General features: G+C 42.2%; 1 protein-coding gene across 1 annotated transcript in view; it reads right to left on the bottom strand.

Annotated features, from left to right (window-relative positions):
* The window catches only part of cdh22 (cadherin 22), a 119771-nt gene that overhangs the window by 2037 nt on the left and 101741 nt on the right, over window positions 1-15993 (bottom strand). The window contains exons 10-12 of the mRNA XM_030052542.1: window positions 10356-10476; window positions 5733-5882; window positions 5291-5392 (exon numbers count right to left, since the gene is read on the bottom strand). Coding sequence (XP_029908402.1) covers window positions 5291-5392; window positions 5733-5882; window positions 10356-10476 — 373 coding nt within the window. The remainder of the gene's footprint in view (window positions 1-5290; window positions 5393-5732; window positions 5883-10355; window positions 10477-15993) is intronic.

Below are 15993 nucleotides of genomic sequence, written 5' to 3'. Positions count from 1 at the left end.
CTTATCCAAGTGCAATGAAACTAAGACTTTGAGGTTACATCACTACTGAAAACCAGAGCCATGCAGCCACCTACAATGGTGAGAGGAATGGCTAGGAAAATTAAGTCTGAATTAAAAGGGAAAACAGTTGCAATGGATCACGTAACAGACTAATGAGATGAGAGGAAAACAATGGCTGTATGCATCTAGATAAATCAATGAGGCTTTAATCTCAGCTTAGTTATTGTAATTACTGCCACATTTGTGATTAGACAAGTCTCACTTAGCTCAGACACCCACCCCCTGACTTCATAATTTCTCCTCAGGGCTGCTCCCACTCCCTCTGAAACTTCAGCTAGACCTGTCTGAAGCTTCCCTCAACATCAAATCTCTCTTTCAGTAATAAAATACATATATAGCCAACTATGATTATGGTGTCACATATAAGTTGAACAAGAATCATTTGTTGATCAGTTACTGAATACAAAAGGAAGCAAATGGATTGGAATAGATGTACAAAACACACATTATTCATTTAGTATACCAGAAAATTATTATGATGAAACTAGCAGAGGTTCTGGTATGACTACAGGTATGCTTATGTTTGGTGAGGGCCCTAAAAAACAGTGGAAAGTTTTTTGAAGATTATAAATGGTATGTTATAGTTCCTCAGTGTCATCCAAAACAACTACAACAAATTTGTGTAAAATATTGATATTTCTAACATGTTTTATACAGTTAAAAATCCTGGGGTCAAAGAAACACTGATGCCTACAAAATGTGTTCAGCACATTGACAACAACAAGTGAGCACATGATAACTTGACTGGTTTGAGTGGTTTATGTATGGGGTAATCCGCAACGAGGTGTACATCCGTTGTGCATTAAAGGATTTTAAGGCACAACGTGGAAGCAAAACACCATCTGACATGAAACCACCAAGGAGTTCATTAAAAACCCTTTAACATGCCTCGGAAAGGATTATCCTGCTTATACCATGGTCGCTTGCCAAAAATGTAGAATAACAGCATTTACTTACTTTAACTGTATGTCTTGGACACAAAATTAATAAGATCTCTGATTTAGATGCAGACCTTCCAATGTGTAATGGGCTTGTTGCTGTTTCAGTTTGTCATTATGGTTTCATAGATTGGTGTGCAGCTTTATAACCAGCGTATGAATTTAGAACAGAGATTAGATGTGAGCCACGCGCATTACATGGTTTTAAGTCACCCCCTCCAGCCAGTCAGAAATGACCCAGACCCCGACCATGGTACTGTATAATTTTTTTTCATATTGTGTGATCATAAATAGCCAGCAGGGGTTCAGTTCTGAATTACTATTTAAAGAGTTGGCAACATGTGCATAGCATCTCCTGTGTAATTGTGAGTGGCCTGTCAGTAAACCTGATGTATGTTGAATATTATGGATGAAAATGTGCCATATGAATTTCAGTGAGAGAAATTAGATTTTCCACAGATGAAGAGATGGACAGATGAGGACATCTGCACTTTATTGAATGTTTCAAAGTCTGCTCCTTTATTGGCTGCAGGTTGTAATTACTGTATGTGACTGAAGAGTGCGATAAGGCCTGGATACATGGACTCCATTCAATTTCATTGAGAATCCCTACTTTTATCTTTCTCTTTTCAGTGGTGACAATGAGAAAATAAAACAAAGGGCTGCCAGTGTAGGGACATTTAGATAGATCATTAACCAGTAGGCACCATGCATCTTCTGGAACAGATAGCCTGTTGCCTAAAACAAATGTCTACAAGCCCACAATGCTGAAAAGACCATCTATTATCATGGGGACGGTGCTGTCTAGGACAGCACAGAATGTGTGATGCTCTAAGCCCACATGAGTACACCCATACACTGTGAAAATGAAATATTACCAAATCATTTAACACTCAGACTAGATGGATGAATGCAGTTTAAATGCTGTGTACAGGAAATCCACATATGTTAAAGCACACAGATTAGTATGCATAGTGTGGGGGGGAAGCCTACTGACAAATCAATTCACTTCCAAAGTGACCTTGAAAATCAAAAGGTGACTCTGAAACATTTCCTCACCTTTGCTTTTCCTGTCTCACCATTTCTTTTTCTTTTCCCTGAGCAAAGCGCAAAGAGTGTCAGTTACACGTATATTAATCTGTGCAAATGACAGGCCATGTTAATTGACCTCATTTGGTGTAAATGACTTGAAATATAATTTGCAGAGAGAAAATGCACTGTGCACTTGCCTGAAGAGCTGCATCTAAACAAAGAGAGAGAGAGCAGTGCTGATCTTCTACAGCGCTTTCATGAAATATCTCTGACTGATAATATGCAGATTGGTCTCTTCCTGCACTGTTGGACTCCAATGGGAAGCTGGTGTCTGTTGTCGTTTTCATTCTTCTCTATGAATGTGGGAGAGTTAATTGCTACAGGTTTGAGGAAACGATCATGGTTTCTGGTCAACTCCTGTGCACACTGCTATGCATGTAAAGCAAGCACTAAGACAATTACTCTTAATTCACACTAATGAGGAGAGTAATGAGAGGTGGAAACCTTGAAGTTGCAAATTCTTTCATACATACAGATGAGCTGCTTCTTGTACGCGGTGTACAATTTATGATGTGCCACCATTAAAAAACAACAATAACAAAAAAAACAAACAAAAAAAAAAAACAGCTATTTACAGGTTTTAGTGAGGTCGTTTTGGGTTAGGGTTGGCAATCCATTAGGGCTTTAGAAGGGTGTTGTTTTCTTGTGGCTTGGAAAGAAATTTAATGCAATCTTGTTATATTTTAAGCACTTGGGTGTCAATCAAAGACCACTGAATATCTTTACTTCAGACATACCCTCACACCTCCCCCTGCTGACACCACGTTACGCACAATTGAACTGTGAGGATGAAAACCTATTTATCTTGGCAAGAGGCACACTCTAAGCAATGTTAATGCAGCAACACGTACAGAATCTACCTTTGTACGAACCATATGTACCTGTGTACAGCTACCTCCAACACATACAAAGCCAGTCCCCATGTGTACAGATGTTTCGATAAGCGTTCCTGACAAGACAGTTAATTTACCCTTGGGCTGCGCTGGCTGCCCCAGCCCAGGAGTTCATCACAGCAGATGGGAGGTAATTGGAACGGATGCGTGCAGATGCTACGATGCAGTGGAATGGATTCATCACACCAGGCCTATAAATGAACTGATGGAAGGACTGTTTGTTTGTAGGGTAATTAGGCAGAAATTTGTTTTCATTTTTCTCATCATCCAACAATTGATGTAATAGAGGAGGTCCAGCCTCTGGAGAGAGAGAGAGAGAGAGAGAGAGAGAGAGAGAGAGAGGGAGAGAGGGAGCTGGATGGCTGGTCAACTAGTTGGGATGTGTCTGTGGACTTGAGTGTGAGTGTGTGTGGTGGCAGCGGCATTGGTGCTGGGGGATTCCTCATTATACACAATAAATGGACTGTATAGACAGAGAATATATTGCACTGCAGTTACTGAGTGAGAAACACTTTGTTTGCATGTGTGCATGTGGAAGGGTGCCAGGGTTGCACAAGTAGACACAAACTACAAACATATGTGTGTGTGTGTGTGTGTGTGTGTAGAAATAAAGAGGGAACAGGAAAGTGTTGTGCAGAGTGCAGTTGATAGGGTCACTGTGACACACCTCGCTCCAGTCTGTTTCCTCTATTAACACCAAGAGATAGTTGTTACTGCTTGTTCCCCTGATCCCAGCCCCTGCTGCCCAGAGATATTACCAACTGCATGATGACTAGCAGAGCCCAGGCGCTCCTACTTAGCCTGTCCTTCAATGCCTTGATGAGGTGCTTTCGGTCCATTTTCTAGCAGTCAGTATCAATCACTCAAATTGGTATTGACTTCTTAGCACCAATTAGTGTCACTGATATCACTGGAATCAAAACGGGTGTAACATCACATCACGATAAAACAGGCAAAACAAGGGACTGTTTAAATATAGCCATGCTATTCATAATGTACTGGTTGTTTTTCTCCAAATCTTTTCGCCAAAGACTGGAATGAGACAATCACACTCCAGGCATTTGTGCAGTACAACACTTTTTTTTCCCTATCTATCTTTCTGTAAAGTTTAAAGGCCACAGAAATGTTTTCAGCTCAGGTTTGTGTGGATATGCCATCCACCCCAGAACACAGAAACCACAATATTCTGCGAACATAGTTTTTTATAGCCAGTGGAGGTTGACTTCCTCAGATTTGTACATAGCATTTTTGTTGAGGCTTTTAAAACTGTAATGAATAAATGATGCTCTGCTTTTGGACTTCACTCCAGTATATGTTTTGGTTAATGGAGACATAGCTTTAACGACACTCATTATAAAAGCTCTTAAAAGAAATAGATAGCAAATGTTATTCAAAGTTAAAGCTGCCTGCTGTCACATCATCCATCATTCACCGCCTGCACAACGTGAAACATGTAAGAGATGTGAGTGGGGAGACAAAACATTGTGACAGTCTTGTCGTTGCTTTCTATCACTAAGGAGTGGGATGCTAAGATGTACAGCGTGGGGAGAGCGAGAGGCGAACTCATAAAATTTTCAGCAATGACAATACCAACCCTCTTCAGTTTACTCTTCCTCTGAGAGGGTGTGTGTTTGCACGGGTGTATATGTACTGTATGTACATGTGAGTGTAGGTGTGTGTGTATATCAGAGAATATCTGGAAAGTCCTGTCTATTTAAAGGATGCTGTTCCAGAAGGATACAAGTGCTGAGGCAGCTATTTTCTTTGTTTGCTGCCTCTCTAGCCCCCACCCCATCCACTTCTCCACCATTCATCCCATCTCCCTCAGTGTTCCACGGAAGTGAAGTGGCTTGATATCATTCATAAAGCCAAACATCATCTGCACCCCTGCTTTAACAAAAGCTTTCTCCTCAGAAAAGCAACAACAAAATGCCTTAACAGGAAAGTCACTCATGAAGGCAGGATGAAAAATTGATCTCTCTTTTTTAATGTCATTCCCCCTTGTTTTTCTGCCACTGCACATGCGATTTCAATCTTGAAATATAGATAACTTCCAAAAGTGGTCAGTCCATTAAAGGGAACATGCTTGGTTGCATGATTTGCTGAGCAGAAGGGATGGAGGCATGTGTTTCGGTGCAGCCCTCAGTCCACATGTACTGTAGTAAAATTGGCTTGCTGTTTTAGTGCTACACTCTGCTGCTGTTGCAGTGGTTGAACTTAGCAATGACCCCAAAAAGGCAACATAAAACACTCACAGGCTTTTCTGTCTGTACATCCATACATACAAACATAAATCCCAATGCTTACCTATGAGAATGAGAATGCAGACAAGTAGTGCTATAAGTGCCCCTGGGCTCAGAGCAGCACTCATCACATAGGCTGTAGCATTGCAGGACTGGATGGCTCCCTCTGTGTTACCAAAGAAAAACAGTTAGGGATTGATTCCATTGTCAAGCAATAAGAATTGCTTTGTTTAAACTAAACATTTTTGAAGGTGTTTTATGCATTATATTTTTCCCCGAGTAAAATCTCTTTTGAGAGGTCCATTTGTCGGCAAAACAGTGGCCTTGTGTTGTTTTGTTTTCCAAAAACAACAAGCTGTTAAAGAGTATTCGCTCACTAACGCAACAGCATGTAGGTGACCTTTACACTGCTACTGCCGCTGCCGCTGCTGCTCCTGATGCTGATGACAATGATGATAATTGTTTTAATAGTTATGTTGGTAAAAAACATAGCTCTTAGCTCTCACCTGTGTCGCAGCCACAGACGTGAATGGTGAGGGTGCCTGTGGAGCTGAGTGAGGGAGGCCCGCTGTCAACCACAAGGATAGGCAGGAAGTAGACATTCTGCTCATGGCGGTTAAAACCTGACCGCTGGGTCCGGATACCAGCTGTGTTGTCTTGGTGAGGGAGTGACGGTGTTGGCGGCGGTGGTAGAGGGGCAGATCAGGTCAGAGAGAGAGAGAGAAAATTAAGCAGAGGCAAAGAATGAGAGATGAACAGTTTGAAGATTTGAGGAACAAAGCCTATTTCTCTCCGCATAGCCCTTTTGATTTTATAAAGCTGCAGTGGAACTGATGACACTCTGTCCAGTGAGCAGCAGTTATTAACCTCCTTTCTTCTCATCTGAAGTGTGTTGATGAAGTGTTGACTGCACCACCCTATTTTGCATTGCTAAAACATCAGAGCAAATCACAGTTTTGAACAACTCCACGCTGGACGAGGTGAGAAGATTTCTGTGTGATTAAAATACAATAATGGATAGAATAGCTTCTTCAGGTAATGATCAGTTCTCAAGTGACAAACAGGGAGCCAGACAGAAAAATGACATCCTCTGAATACATAGTCTGAATAAATCATCTTCCATAATGCACAATCCAAGGACTCTGGAAGAAGGGTGTCAGGGTTGTCAAGTTAAACTTGGGGTTGAATAATTCCAACAGCAAAGTGAATTGCCTGTGCACCATTAACATTTATCATGTTTTTTTTAGGTAAATAAAACCAGGGGAGAAAATGAGTGAGAGAGTCAATGTTTGAAATTAAACTTCAGCGGTGTGTATATGTGCTCTCCATGGGAGACATAGACAAATGCATGACAGCATACGGGAGGCTTTGATAAATAAAGTCAGAGCAGCATAGACTTGCATGTAGGATACCAAGCAATCCATCTCCTACAACATATATCACCATCATCCATGTCACCCTAGTGCTTCTCTGGTACACGCAGAACAATTTTCATAATACTGTTTATGTACGGGAATGTTACGCCCCTGGGTTTGTCCTTTTGATTTTTACACAGCAGCCTCATCCATGCCTGTCTGCTTCAAAAAAGATCTCTGCAAGTCAGATGGATGAATACAGATTCAGACATTTTTTAGAAGACACTACTGACCTTAAAAAAAAAAAAAAATCCATAATGTTTGATAAAAACAAGCTCTGATACCAAGCACCCACTGAATTATACACTCAGTAGTGTGACTGATGCCCTAGTTAACACGCTTTAAAGGTTATAGTTAGTGGTGTCAAGAGATTAAAAAAATTGAGAGATTAATTAATTATGATCTGTAATTAATTGATCTAATTAATCTCTTTTTTAATCTCACCTAAAATTGCTGAGAAAAGCCCTCAACTTGAGGTATTTCCCTTTAAATTCATTACATTATTGTAGCAGATCAGTCCGATGCGGGTCGGGGGGACGACCCCTCTTTTTCAAGACCCTTTTTTGGGAAAAAAAAAAATAAAATTATATGGACAAAATCTGGAAAAAAAAATCAAACAAACAAACAAAACAAAATCTTTGCCGGATCTGACAGGTGAGCGGCGCACACATAGCCTACCTGCCATATCAATTTTTGTTCATATGCGGCTGCAATGACTGCGCAATGCGGCCATTCGCCGGTAATCGCGGCATCAGGCGAGCCTACCTACTGGTTTACATATGCACAATACATGTGTATTTGCTTAGACCCCCAATATTAGACGAGGGCGTTTTTTCAGGGCATTTTCAATGGAAAAAATATCGTCTTATATTCGGATGAATACGGTAATGTATTAACTTCGATCACGTAACCTTTTCTTCCACCTCCTCTCCTCTCCTCCACAGTCAGACACACACACGAGTCGCGACACCCCCTCCTCAACATGCGCTGCCTGTTTACAACGGACTCGGACTGTTGGGGCGGGTGTTAATCAAAACAAACCAATCATGTCTTGACCTCTTCACAGGTTGCTGGCCTCTGATTGGCCTGGCCTGTCTCTCTGACTTAAAAAAAAAAAAAAAAAAAAAAAAGATCAGACTGGTGAGGCCAGCCGGACCGGACCGACAGCTGATTGGCCTGCCCGGCGACCTGTTTAAAAAAAAAAAAAAAAAAAAAAAAAAAAGACGGGCAGACCACTGGGCCAGTGACAGGCCGGCGCTTCGGGAAATCTCCCGATGTACAGTTCGGGCCTGACAATAGGAGCCTATCAGCTTATGCTAAACAAGCCCAAACACAAAAAGTAAAGTTAGTGATTAAAAATTAGATTAACTCGATTAAAAAACATAACGCGCTAAATATGACTGTAATTAATTAATCTCAATTAACGCGATAATTTGACACCACTAGTTATAGTACTATAAAACAAACAAGCAAACACAACAACAAAAAAAATGTTTGAAATGAGAGTCATATAAAGTAATTCAGTGAAATGCAAGAATTTCTTTTGTTTTTTTGTTTTTTTTTTTTTTTTTTTTTTTGCATTACACGACTCATTCTACAGCAGGCTCACAGGACTCAGGCACACTTCCTTTTAAGGATGAAATATGATGTTCTCAAGGCAATTCCTTGACAATTTGTGATGTAAAAGCAAAGTTTCTTGGGAAAGGTGAGGTTTGCTTTGCAGATTCGCAATAACAACTCTAAAGAGTTTAGGGGGAAAATGCCTTTTCATCGTTGTGTGTCAAGGCTTGGAGACAGAAAGCAATGTGAGGCCATGATGGAGAAAAGAAGAAGTGACAGATTGAAAGTGACAGGTTGACAAATGTGTCCATGAAAAGAGACAGTAGAGTGGAAAAAAGTGGGGTGGGAGGATAAAAGGTCTGTGTGGGGTTCTGTTTGTCTTTCGACGAATATACACCACTGGGTCTGCAGAGGTGTGTATGTGTGTGTGTGTGTGTGTGTGTGTGTGTGTGTGTGTGTGTGTGTTTGTGTATGTGTGTGGCATGTCTCTGTAGGGGCAAAGCATGTGCATGTGGGCATGTCTACATTGCATGTGAGTACTCACGATTCTCTTGAGCACACACACTTACTTTTCCACCAACCCACACACATACAGCCTGACAGTAACGATATAGAATGGAGCACAGAGCCAGAGCTGATTGGGTGGTTAGTGCCCCCGTAAATGAGGGCACTAAGTCCATGTGTCAGAGCCTCATATGAGTGCAGCGGGAGCTGACCATCTGTGTGAGGATGCAGTGTGTGTATGTATGCAAGGAAGTGCACATGTGCATATGTGCAGGAGAGAGAACAAGAGAAAGAGAGGGAGAAAGAGAGAGAGGGAGAGAGAAAGAGAGAGAGGGAGAGAGAAAGAGAGAGAGAGGGAGCGGGAAAGGGAGGCATCCTTTTTTCGTATTTAGTTCTGAATCTATGTGTGTATGTGTGTGTATTTGTATGGGCATACATGTGAGCAGGACTGCAGCAGACCTCGCTGCCTCCACACAGTGACATTTTCCCTAGCTTGGGCTGCTCCCCTGACATTTTCCCGGTGTCAGATCAATCTTGATTTAGCCAGATGTCACATTCACTTAGGTACACATTTCCAAAAGAGGGATCTGCAAGCATCTTATCCTGCTTGGCTCAGTGGGGGCAGTTTTTGCAAAAACATGGACAAGCATGGAAAAAGTTGATCTCCACGGCGAAGCAAAGTCATCACTGGGGAACGTGGTGGCCCTTATGTTGCCTTACATAATGCAGTTACATTTAAATGGTGTCTTTATACAGCATGCTAAATTCATGATGACACTTGAGGCAATTATGCAAGTTGTTGACGTTCCATTAAAATGGAAGGGGGAATAGAATCTGTGCTAAACAAAGTACTTAAAGAAATAAGCCTACACACATTTCAAGGCTAATGATATTCATACAAAATTCCTATTACACACACACACACACACACACACACACACAAAAAAAAAAAAAACTCTCAGTGCAGAGTTGTTGTTTAGACAGTATGTAGAGGGACACAGGGTTTCAGTCCAGAGATTAATAAATCAAGATAACATTTTCACAAACACTTCTTAGAGAGGAGAGTCTCAGACATGGGTAAAATTCTGTAGACTGCAAATGATGCTAGTATTTACTTTAGCTTGACTAAGAGGGCCAGAATAGGTGAGGTCAATGAGAGCCATTCCAAAAGTGTCAAATAGATGGCCAGTCACAGAAAAATCTCCTATATGTACTTCCCCGTGATTGTCTAAAATTTCTGGCTATGTATGTATTGTCCAGTGTTGCAAACTCCAGCCATCTGGCACCTGAATTGAATAAACAAATAATTAAAATTACTGGAAAATACTTGTAAAAGTCTATTCAGAGGGGAAACTGGATACAATTGTACTCTTGACAAATATGTTCTTACAAAACTCTTTACAATCTATGATTTTGAAGGTTTGTCAGTGAAAAACAAGGTTGCTGCACTTGTTCACATTTTATTTGCACAATCTAGGCTCCCTTGGTCTTAATATAAATCTCTGGTCTGTAGAGAATTCTGCTTGCACTGCCATACCACAGAGACAAAATTATACTGTTCCCACCATCGGCATTGTTACTTACATATTCCTCTGTACCTCTGCTCTTAACATCTCACCCTAATGCCCCTGATGACCCTTGTCCTCTCACCTTTGACATCCCAGAGAGTAAAATGTCGATGGAGGCTGGAGGCTTCAGGGGCAAGGGTGAAGTAGAAGCGATGGCCAGATTGGGGCTCATCTCTGTCCACCACACTGATGGTGTGAATTAGCTGTGGAAAGAGAATGAAAGCAAAAGGGACAAGAAAAGAAAAGTTAGGACTTAGACAACGGTAAGTTCCCTCTAAGATCCATTCAGTGGCACATTAAAAAAAAAAAATCCTTCAAGAATTGCCTTTCACTTGGTTGTAACTGACTCAAAAGCTTTCCATAAAAGTATAGTTTAAAGGAGCAACAAAGAGAAAAAGTGTCAGTTGTATCCAGCATTTCTTTCTGCATAATATTCATGGAGCAGTGCAAAAGTAATGTCTATTTAATGTTGGAAAGTTCAAAATTAAAAGCCCTCACTGAAGAGCTGGAGAGAACAGAAAAGGACATTCTCTTAAAGACGGGGAAAGTACAATGTGAGGGAGGAACAGAAACGAAGACAGTGACTGAGCAAAGGTGAAGATTTTGGGCCCTATCTTGCGCCAGACTCCCTAAACCCGCTATTTGCGGATTTAGGATTTAGGAAGAGGCGTTCCCCCGTAAAAGTTGCTATCTTGTGCACCTCCCGCTATCCGCAAAACACCTGCGCTACCCGCTATATTATGCATAGGCGTGTTTTGGGCGTTACGCCAGTTAAACCAATCAGTGTGCCAGGTGCCATTGCCACCCCCCTTGAACCTTGACAGATTCTTTACTCTCTCAAGGATCTCATTTTCAAGGGAGATCTTGTCAAGGGCGTCATCAAATCAAACAAAAAAGTTGCAGACACATAAAAATGCACAAAAGCAAAATAAAATAAATTAAAAGGAGATGTAAAGGTAATTTAAAAGTCCAGTTTCACTACTTGAAGGGCAGGATGCGCTATCCTAAATCCTAAATCCTAAACCCGCGATGGAGAGAGGGAGGTAGATTTTCTCAGGGCTTCTACTGAGGCTAAAGCAAGTTGGCTTTATATACATATTATATATTATATTATAGGCGAGTTAATTCGGGAGGTGGAGCCACATGTGTCCAAGTGGACGTGTCACAAGGTTGTACTGATTGAGTAAAATCCCACCACACACACACAAGAGGCAGAGGTGGAAATATGTGTAAACTAATTTATTGACAAGGTAGATTGGGCAAATAAAATATTAAAAATAAAAATATAGCACAGCTGCTGGCTTATGATAAAACAATAAAACGTGCTGGCGTAAGTGTCCAATTAAAACAGTCTTTCCTCTAAACAGTCTATATGAGTAATATACTCAGTCCATTCCGGCGGCGTCCCGGTATCAGTCCGACCGTGTGCGTGGCGAGGCTCCGTCGGGGCGCGCATTGAAGCCGCCTGGGCGTGCTCTCGTAACAGCCCAAACTTTAGGGATAGCGGATAGCGGGTGGTCCTGACCACCCGCTATCCGCTTTCCCTAAAGTGTGTGCGCAAGATAGCAACTTTAGGGATAGCGCATGAAACACGCCCACGAACACACCTCCAGGCGCAAATGACGGAGTCGGCATAACGGATAGCGGGTAGCGGGTGGCGCAAGATACCGTTTAGGGATAGCGGAAGTTCCTAAATCCGCAATTTGCGGGTAGCGGGTAGTGGCAGCGGATAGCGGGTGGCACAAGATAGGGCCCTCTGTATATAAAGCAATAGTGATCCACATTCAAAGAGAAAACTCAGCTGTGATCCAATTTTGAGAACTCTGTGTGGACACAATAAAGTGAGATAGGATTCACAGTGAGCTGAGCAGACATCAAACAGTCCCTAGAGATCCTCACCTTTACACACGCCTCTTGGCGACGATTCATCCTGCTCATCCTATTACTCCCTAGCTAGCATCGAACCACAAGCTGATAAATGATAGTTTCACATCACATCACATCAGTTGGCTCTGTCTCCTCTGATAGCACAGAATATGAAACCACATATATTTTTTTTTTATTATAATCTTTATTATTTCTTTAACCTTTATTTAGCCCTACAGTCCCTCTGAGATAGAGTCTTTCAAGCCATCTTCTCTCCAGAGTCTATAGCCTACTGATGCCTGCTAAATGACAGACAAAACCAGATCCTGTCATGTTCTAATGGTAAAGCTCTTCAGACCGGAGGCTCTTTGGACCAACAAAGTGTTCAAGAAAATGCACCCCCCTTGAACCTTGACAGATTCTTTACTCTCTCAAGGATCTCATTTTCAAGGGAGATCTTGTCAAGGGCGTCATCAAATCAAACAAAAAAGTTGCAGACATAAAAATGCACAAAAGCAAAATAAAATAAATTAAAAGGAGATGTAAAGGTAATTTAAAAGTCCAGTTTCACTACTTGAGCCCTTGAAAGGCTGTAGCAGAGTAGTGGCATCATGGTCAAGCCAATAGAAGTTCTGGCTAAAGCATCAGCATTAACCACTGGTTAAAAATAGCTCTCTCTTACACCTTAACAGCCTAAATATTTGGGTTAACTGGGGCAAATCAGCCCTTACAGTTTTAAATAAATTTGCAATGACACTGGCATGAGCAGGAAGCAGAATCCATGAAAAAAAATACGCCATTGTGGATGCAGCATTGTGTAAGAGAGGCTGACCGAAAGACTCCTACCATATCGAATATACTGACGGAAAAATGACTATGTAAGTTAGAAACAGATGAGCCCACTTTGTGTAAGGCCAGGAAAAGAGACAATACACTGAGACAGGCAATCGGCCTAAAATCCACTGCTGGCTTTTCTCATTACTGTAGAGTCTTGTCAGAGGCTCACAGAATTCATTTTGGTCTTGGAAGTCAGCAAAATACTAATGAGATTTTTTTTTAACTGAATCTCGCAAGCAATGTTCTTTTTCCTGTTGTTAAGGTAGACAAGTTTTATCTTTCGGAAAAGTCTGGCTGAATTTTTGGAACACCTCTCTCTTACACTCCCTCTCACTACCTGCCTCATACACACACACACACACACACACACACACACACACACACACACACACACACACACGCACACACACACACACACACATGCGCGTGACAGGTAAGCTGCTGTGAGGCACTGTTAGAAATCTGTAGAGACTCATATGACAAACAACCCCCAGAACTACTATTAACTAAGACACTTCTCAAGATGATTAAAGCTGGATGTTCTGGATGTTCAATGGATGTAATTCCTTTGTCTGGTCTCACAAAAGCCCGCGGTATCAGATAAGAACTAAGGAAATACATCAAACCATTAGTGAGCTGTTACTGTGTCTGTCTCCTCTTTAAGGGCTATGGCATTTTTGAAATGCTAAATGCAGCTTTGTGTACCAGAGTGATCCCTTCTCCCTGACTATCTGTTCTCCTCCACCCCTCTGCCGCTTTCACCTGATCTCTCTATCTGTCACTGTGAGCTCCTTTTCTTGCCATCCCTTGTCCTTTGCACTTATCTCCTCTAGAGCATCTAACTCTCTCATTCCCTTCCTTTCCAGAAATATGTGTGATTCATTCATCACTTGGGTGCAAATTGATTATTCAAATAATACAGACACATTAAATAATGTAGATATACACCACAACTACACTTTACTGTGTGAATTCAAGCTTGTTTTGCCTTTCTGTGCAAGATAGCTTCATTCATTTACAGCACTGCACATAGCATTGAATTATGAGCATAAGGGGAGGTTATGCATTACTGTGACTAAGCTGTAGTTGAGCAAACTTCCGGGCCACAATTGTACCTTCAGGATAAACAGTTGCTTTGCACTGATGTAACCATTACAGACAAAGAACAGGCTTAGTCATACCTGCCGCTCACTGAGGCAGTTTGGGACTATGTGACCTACTGTGTAATTGCAAAATGCTACAGCATGATTTCAGGGTAAATTATGTTTTTTTCCTTATTGGTTTGCAAAATTTGCACTCAAGAAATGCTAGCAAATGGACAAGGATTTATTTCCTGTGTTAAAAGGAAAAAAAAAAAAAAATGACATGCCATCTGAAAATTCAAACACAGGCCAAATTGATGGAATCACAACCTTATTGTGTTGCTGGGGTTTGTGTGTCCATGTGACCCTGGAAGCTATGTTGTCTGGAGCATGTAGGGTCACAAGAGGCAGAGAGGTCTCATGTGAGAGGTCAGACAAAGAGTGATGAAAAAGTCCCCGTGGAGTGTCCACAACACTCGACAGGGATCTCACCTGGAAGTGAATCACAATCAGAATCAGAAATACTTTATTGATCCGTGAGGGGAAACTGGGTAAATGGGACACCCGGGCCTCCTCCTGGAGCCAGGCTTGATAGGAGTGCCTGCGAGCACCTGGTGATGCTCTGGCTGGACTCAGCGCCAATGAGCCATATGGGTCCACCCTCCTGCCCACCATCTGCGGGAGGAGAAGTGGGAGCTCGGTGCGATGCCACACAGGTGGTGGGTTGGGGTGGAGACCCTAGCGGACTGGACTTAAGGTGCAGAAACTGGCTTTTGGCATGAGTCTCTGGAAGGAAGGAACCAGAGTTTGTGTAGGAAGTGGAGTGATACTAACTAGATATATGATCTAAGCACAGGCTTGGCTCTGGATCCAAACTCCTGGATGGGGGCTGGACTGTATATTTCTTGGGAGTTGCATGGGGTAAGAGGCAGTGAGCAGGTGTGGGGTGACTTGTTAGCCTTCAACTGAGCGCCACCGTTTCTCCCAGAAGAGAGGGTTGCCTCACCGGAATTTTGGGTTGCAGGAGGGAAATCTCTGACTGTCATGATGGTATGTACTCCCAACAGTAGTTCAGAGTACCCAGCCTTCCTAGAGGTACTGAGAAGTGTTTGAGTGAGGATCCCATCTTAGGACTTGGTAGTTCTACTGGGAGACTTCAACACTGGAGTGCTGCCTTGTTGTTGGACTTCTGTGTGATTCATGGATTGTCCATAACAAAGACCATGTTTGAGCATAAGGCAGCTCATAAGAGTACATGGTGTACACATGCTTTTAAGGATAGGGTTAGGAATAAGGTTAGGAGCTTAGACAAGCTCAGAGTAAAGCTGGTGCTCCAATGCATTGAGGGGGGGCAGCTGAGGTGGTTTGGGCATCTAGTTAGGATGTCTCCTGGGAGCCTCTCTGTGAAGGTGTTCCAGGCATGTCCAACTGGGAAGAGACCTCAGGCAGACCCAGTACACACCATATTATATATCCTGGCTGGCCTGGGAACACCTTGGGATCCCCCAGGAGGAGCTGGTGGATTTGGCTTGGGAAAGGAATGTCTGGGCTGACCTCCCCAGGCTGCCACCTCTGCAACTTGGTCCCAGATAAGCGGGAGAAAATGGATGGAGGCCAGATTGAGTCATGCAGAAGTTTCATGGATTGTGATGGCTTCTGTTGCTTTTGACAGTGAAGCTCACATTCATGTTTAATTTTTGATGTGGTGTAAGTGTTTGACAAGCTTGCTAAGGGGAGGCTTGAGATGGCATGCCAAAATGGCAAGAGACTGCTTATCTGCCACACTGTCTATGCACATACATGATGCAACAGTATTCAAAATTAGATACACTATACTTCTTTGTCAGATGTTGACAGGCTTTGAAGAAATACCACCACCCTCTATTAATGCTGTGTTGCAAATGTGTCAAAATGCTCCTGTTTATGCTTTTGTAT

This window comes from Myripristis murdjan, chromosome 5 (genome assembly GCF_902150065.1).
Source record: "Myripristis murdjan chromosome 5, fMyrMur1.1, whole genome shotgun sequence".
Lineage (NCBI taxonomy): Eukaryota > Metazoa > Chordata > Actinopteri > Holocentriformes > Holocentridae > Myripristis > Myripristis murdjan.
Note: the sequence above shows the minus strand (reverse complement) of the source record. Positions and strands in the feature narration are given on the sequence as shown.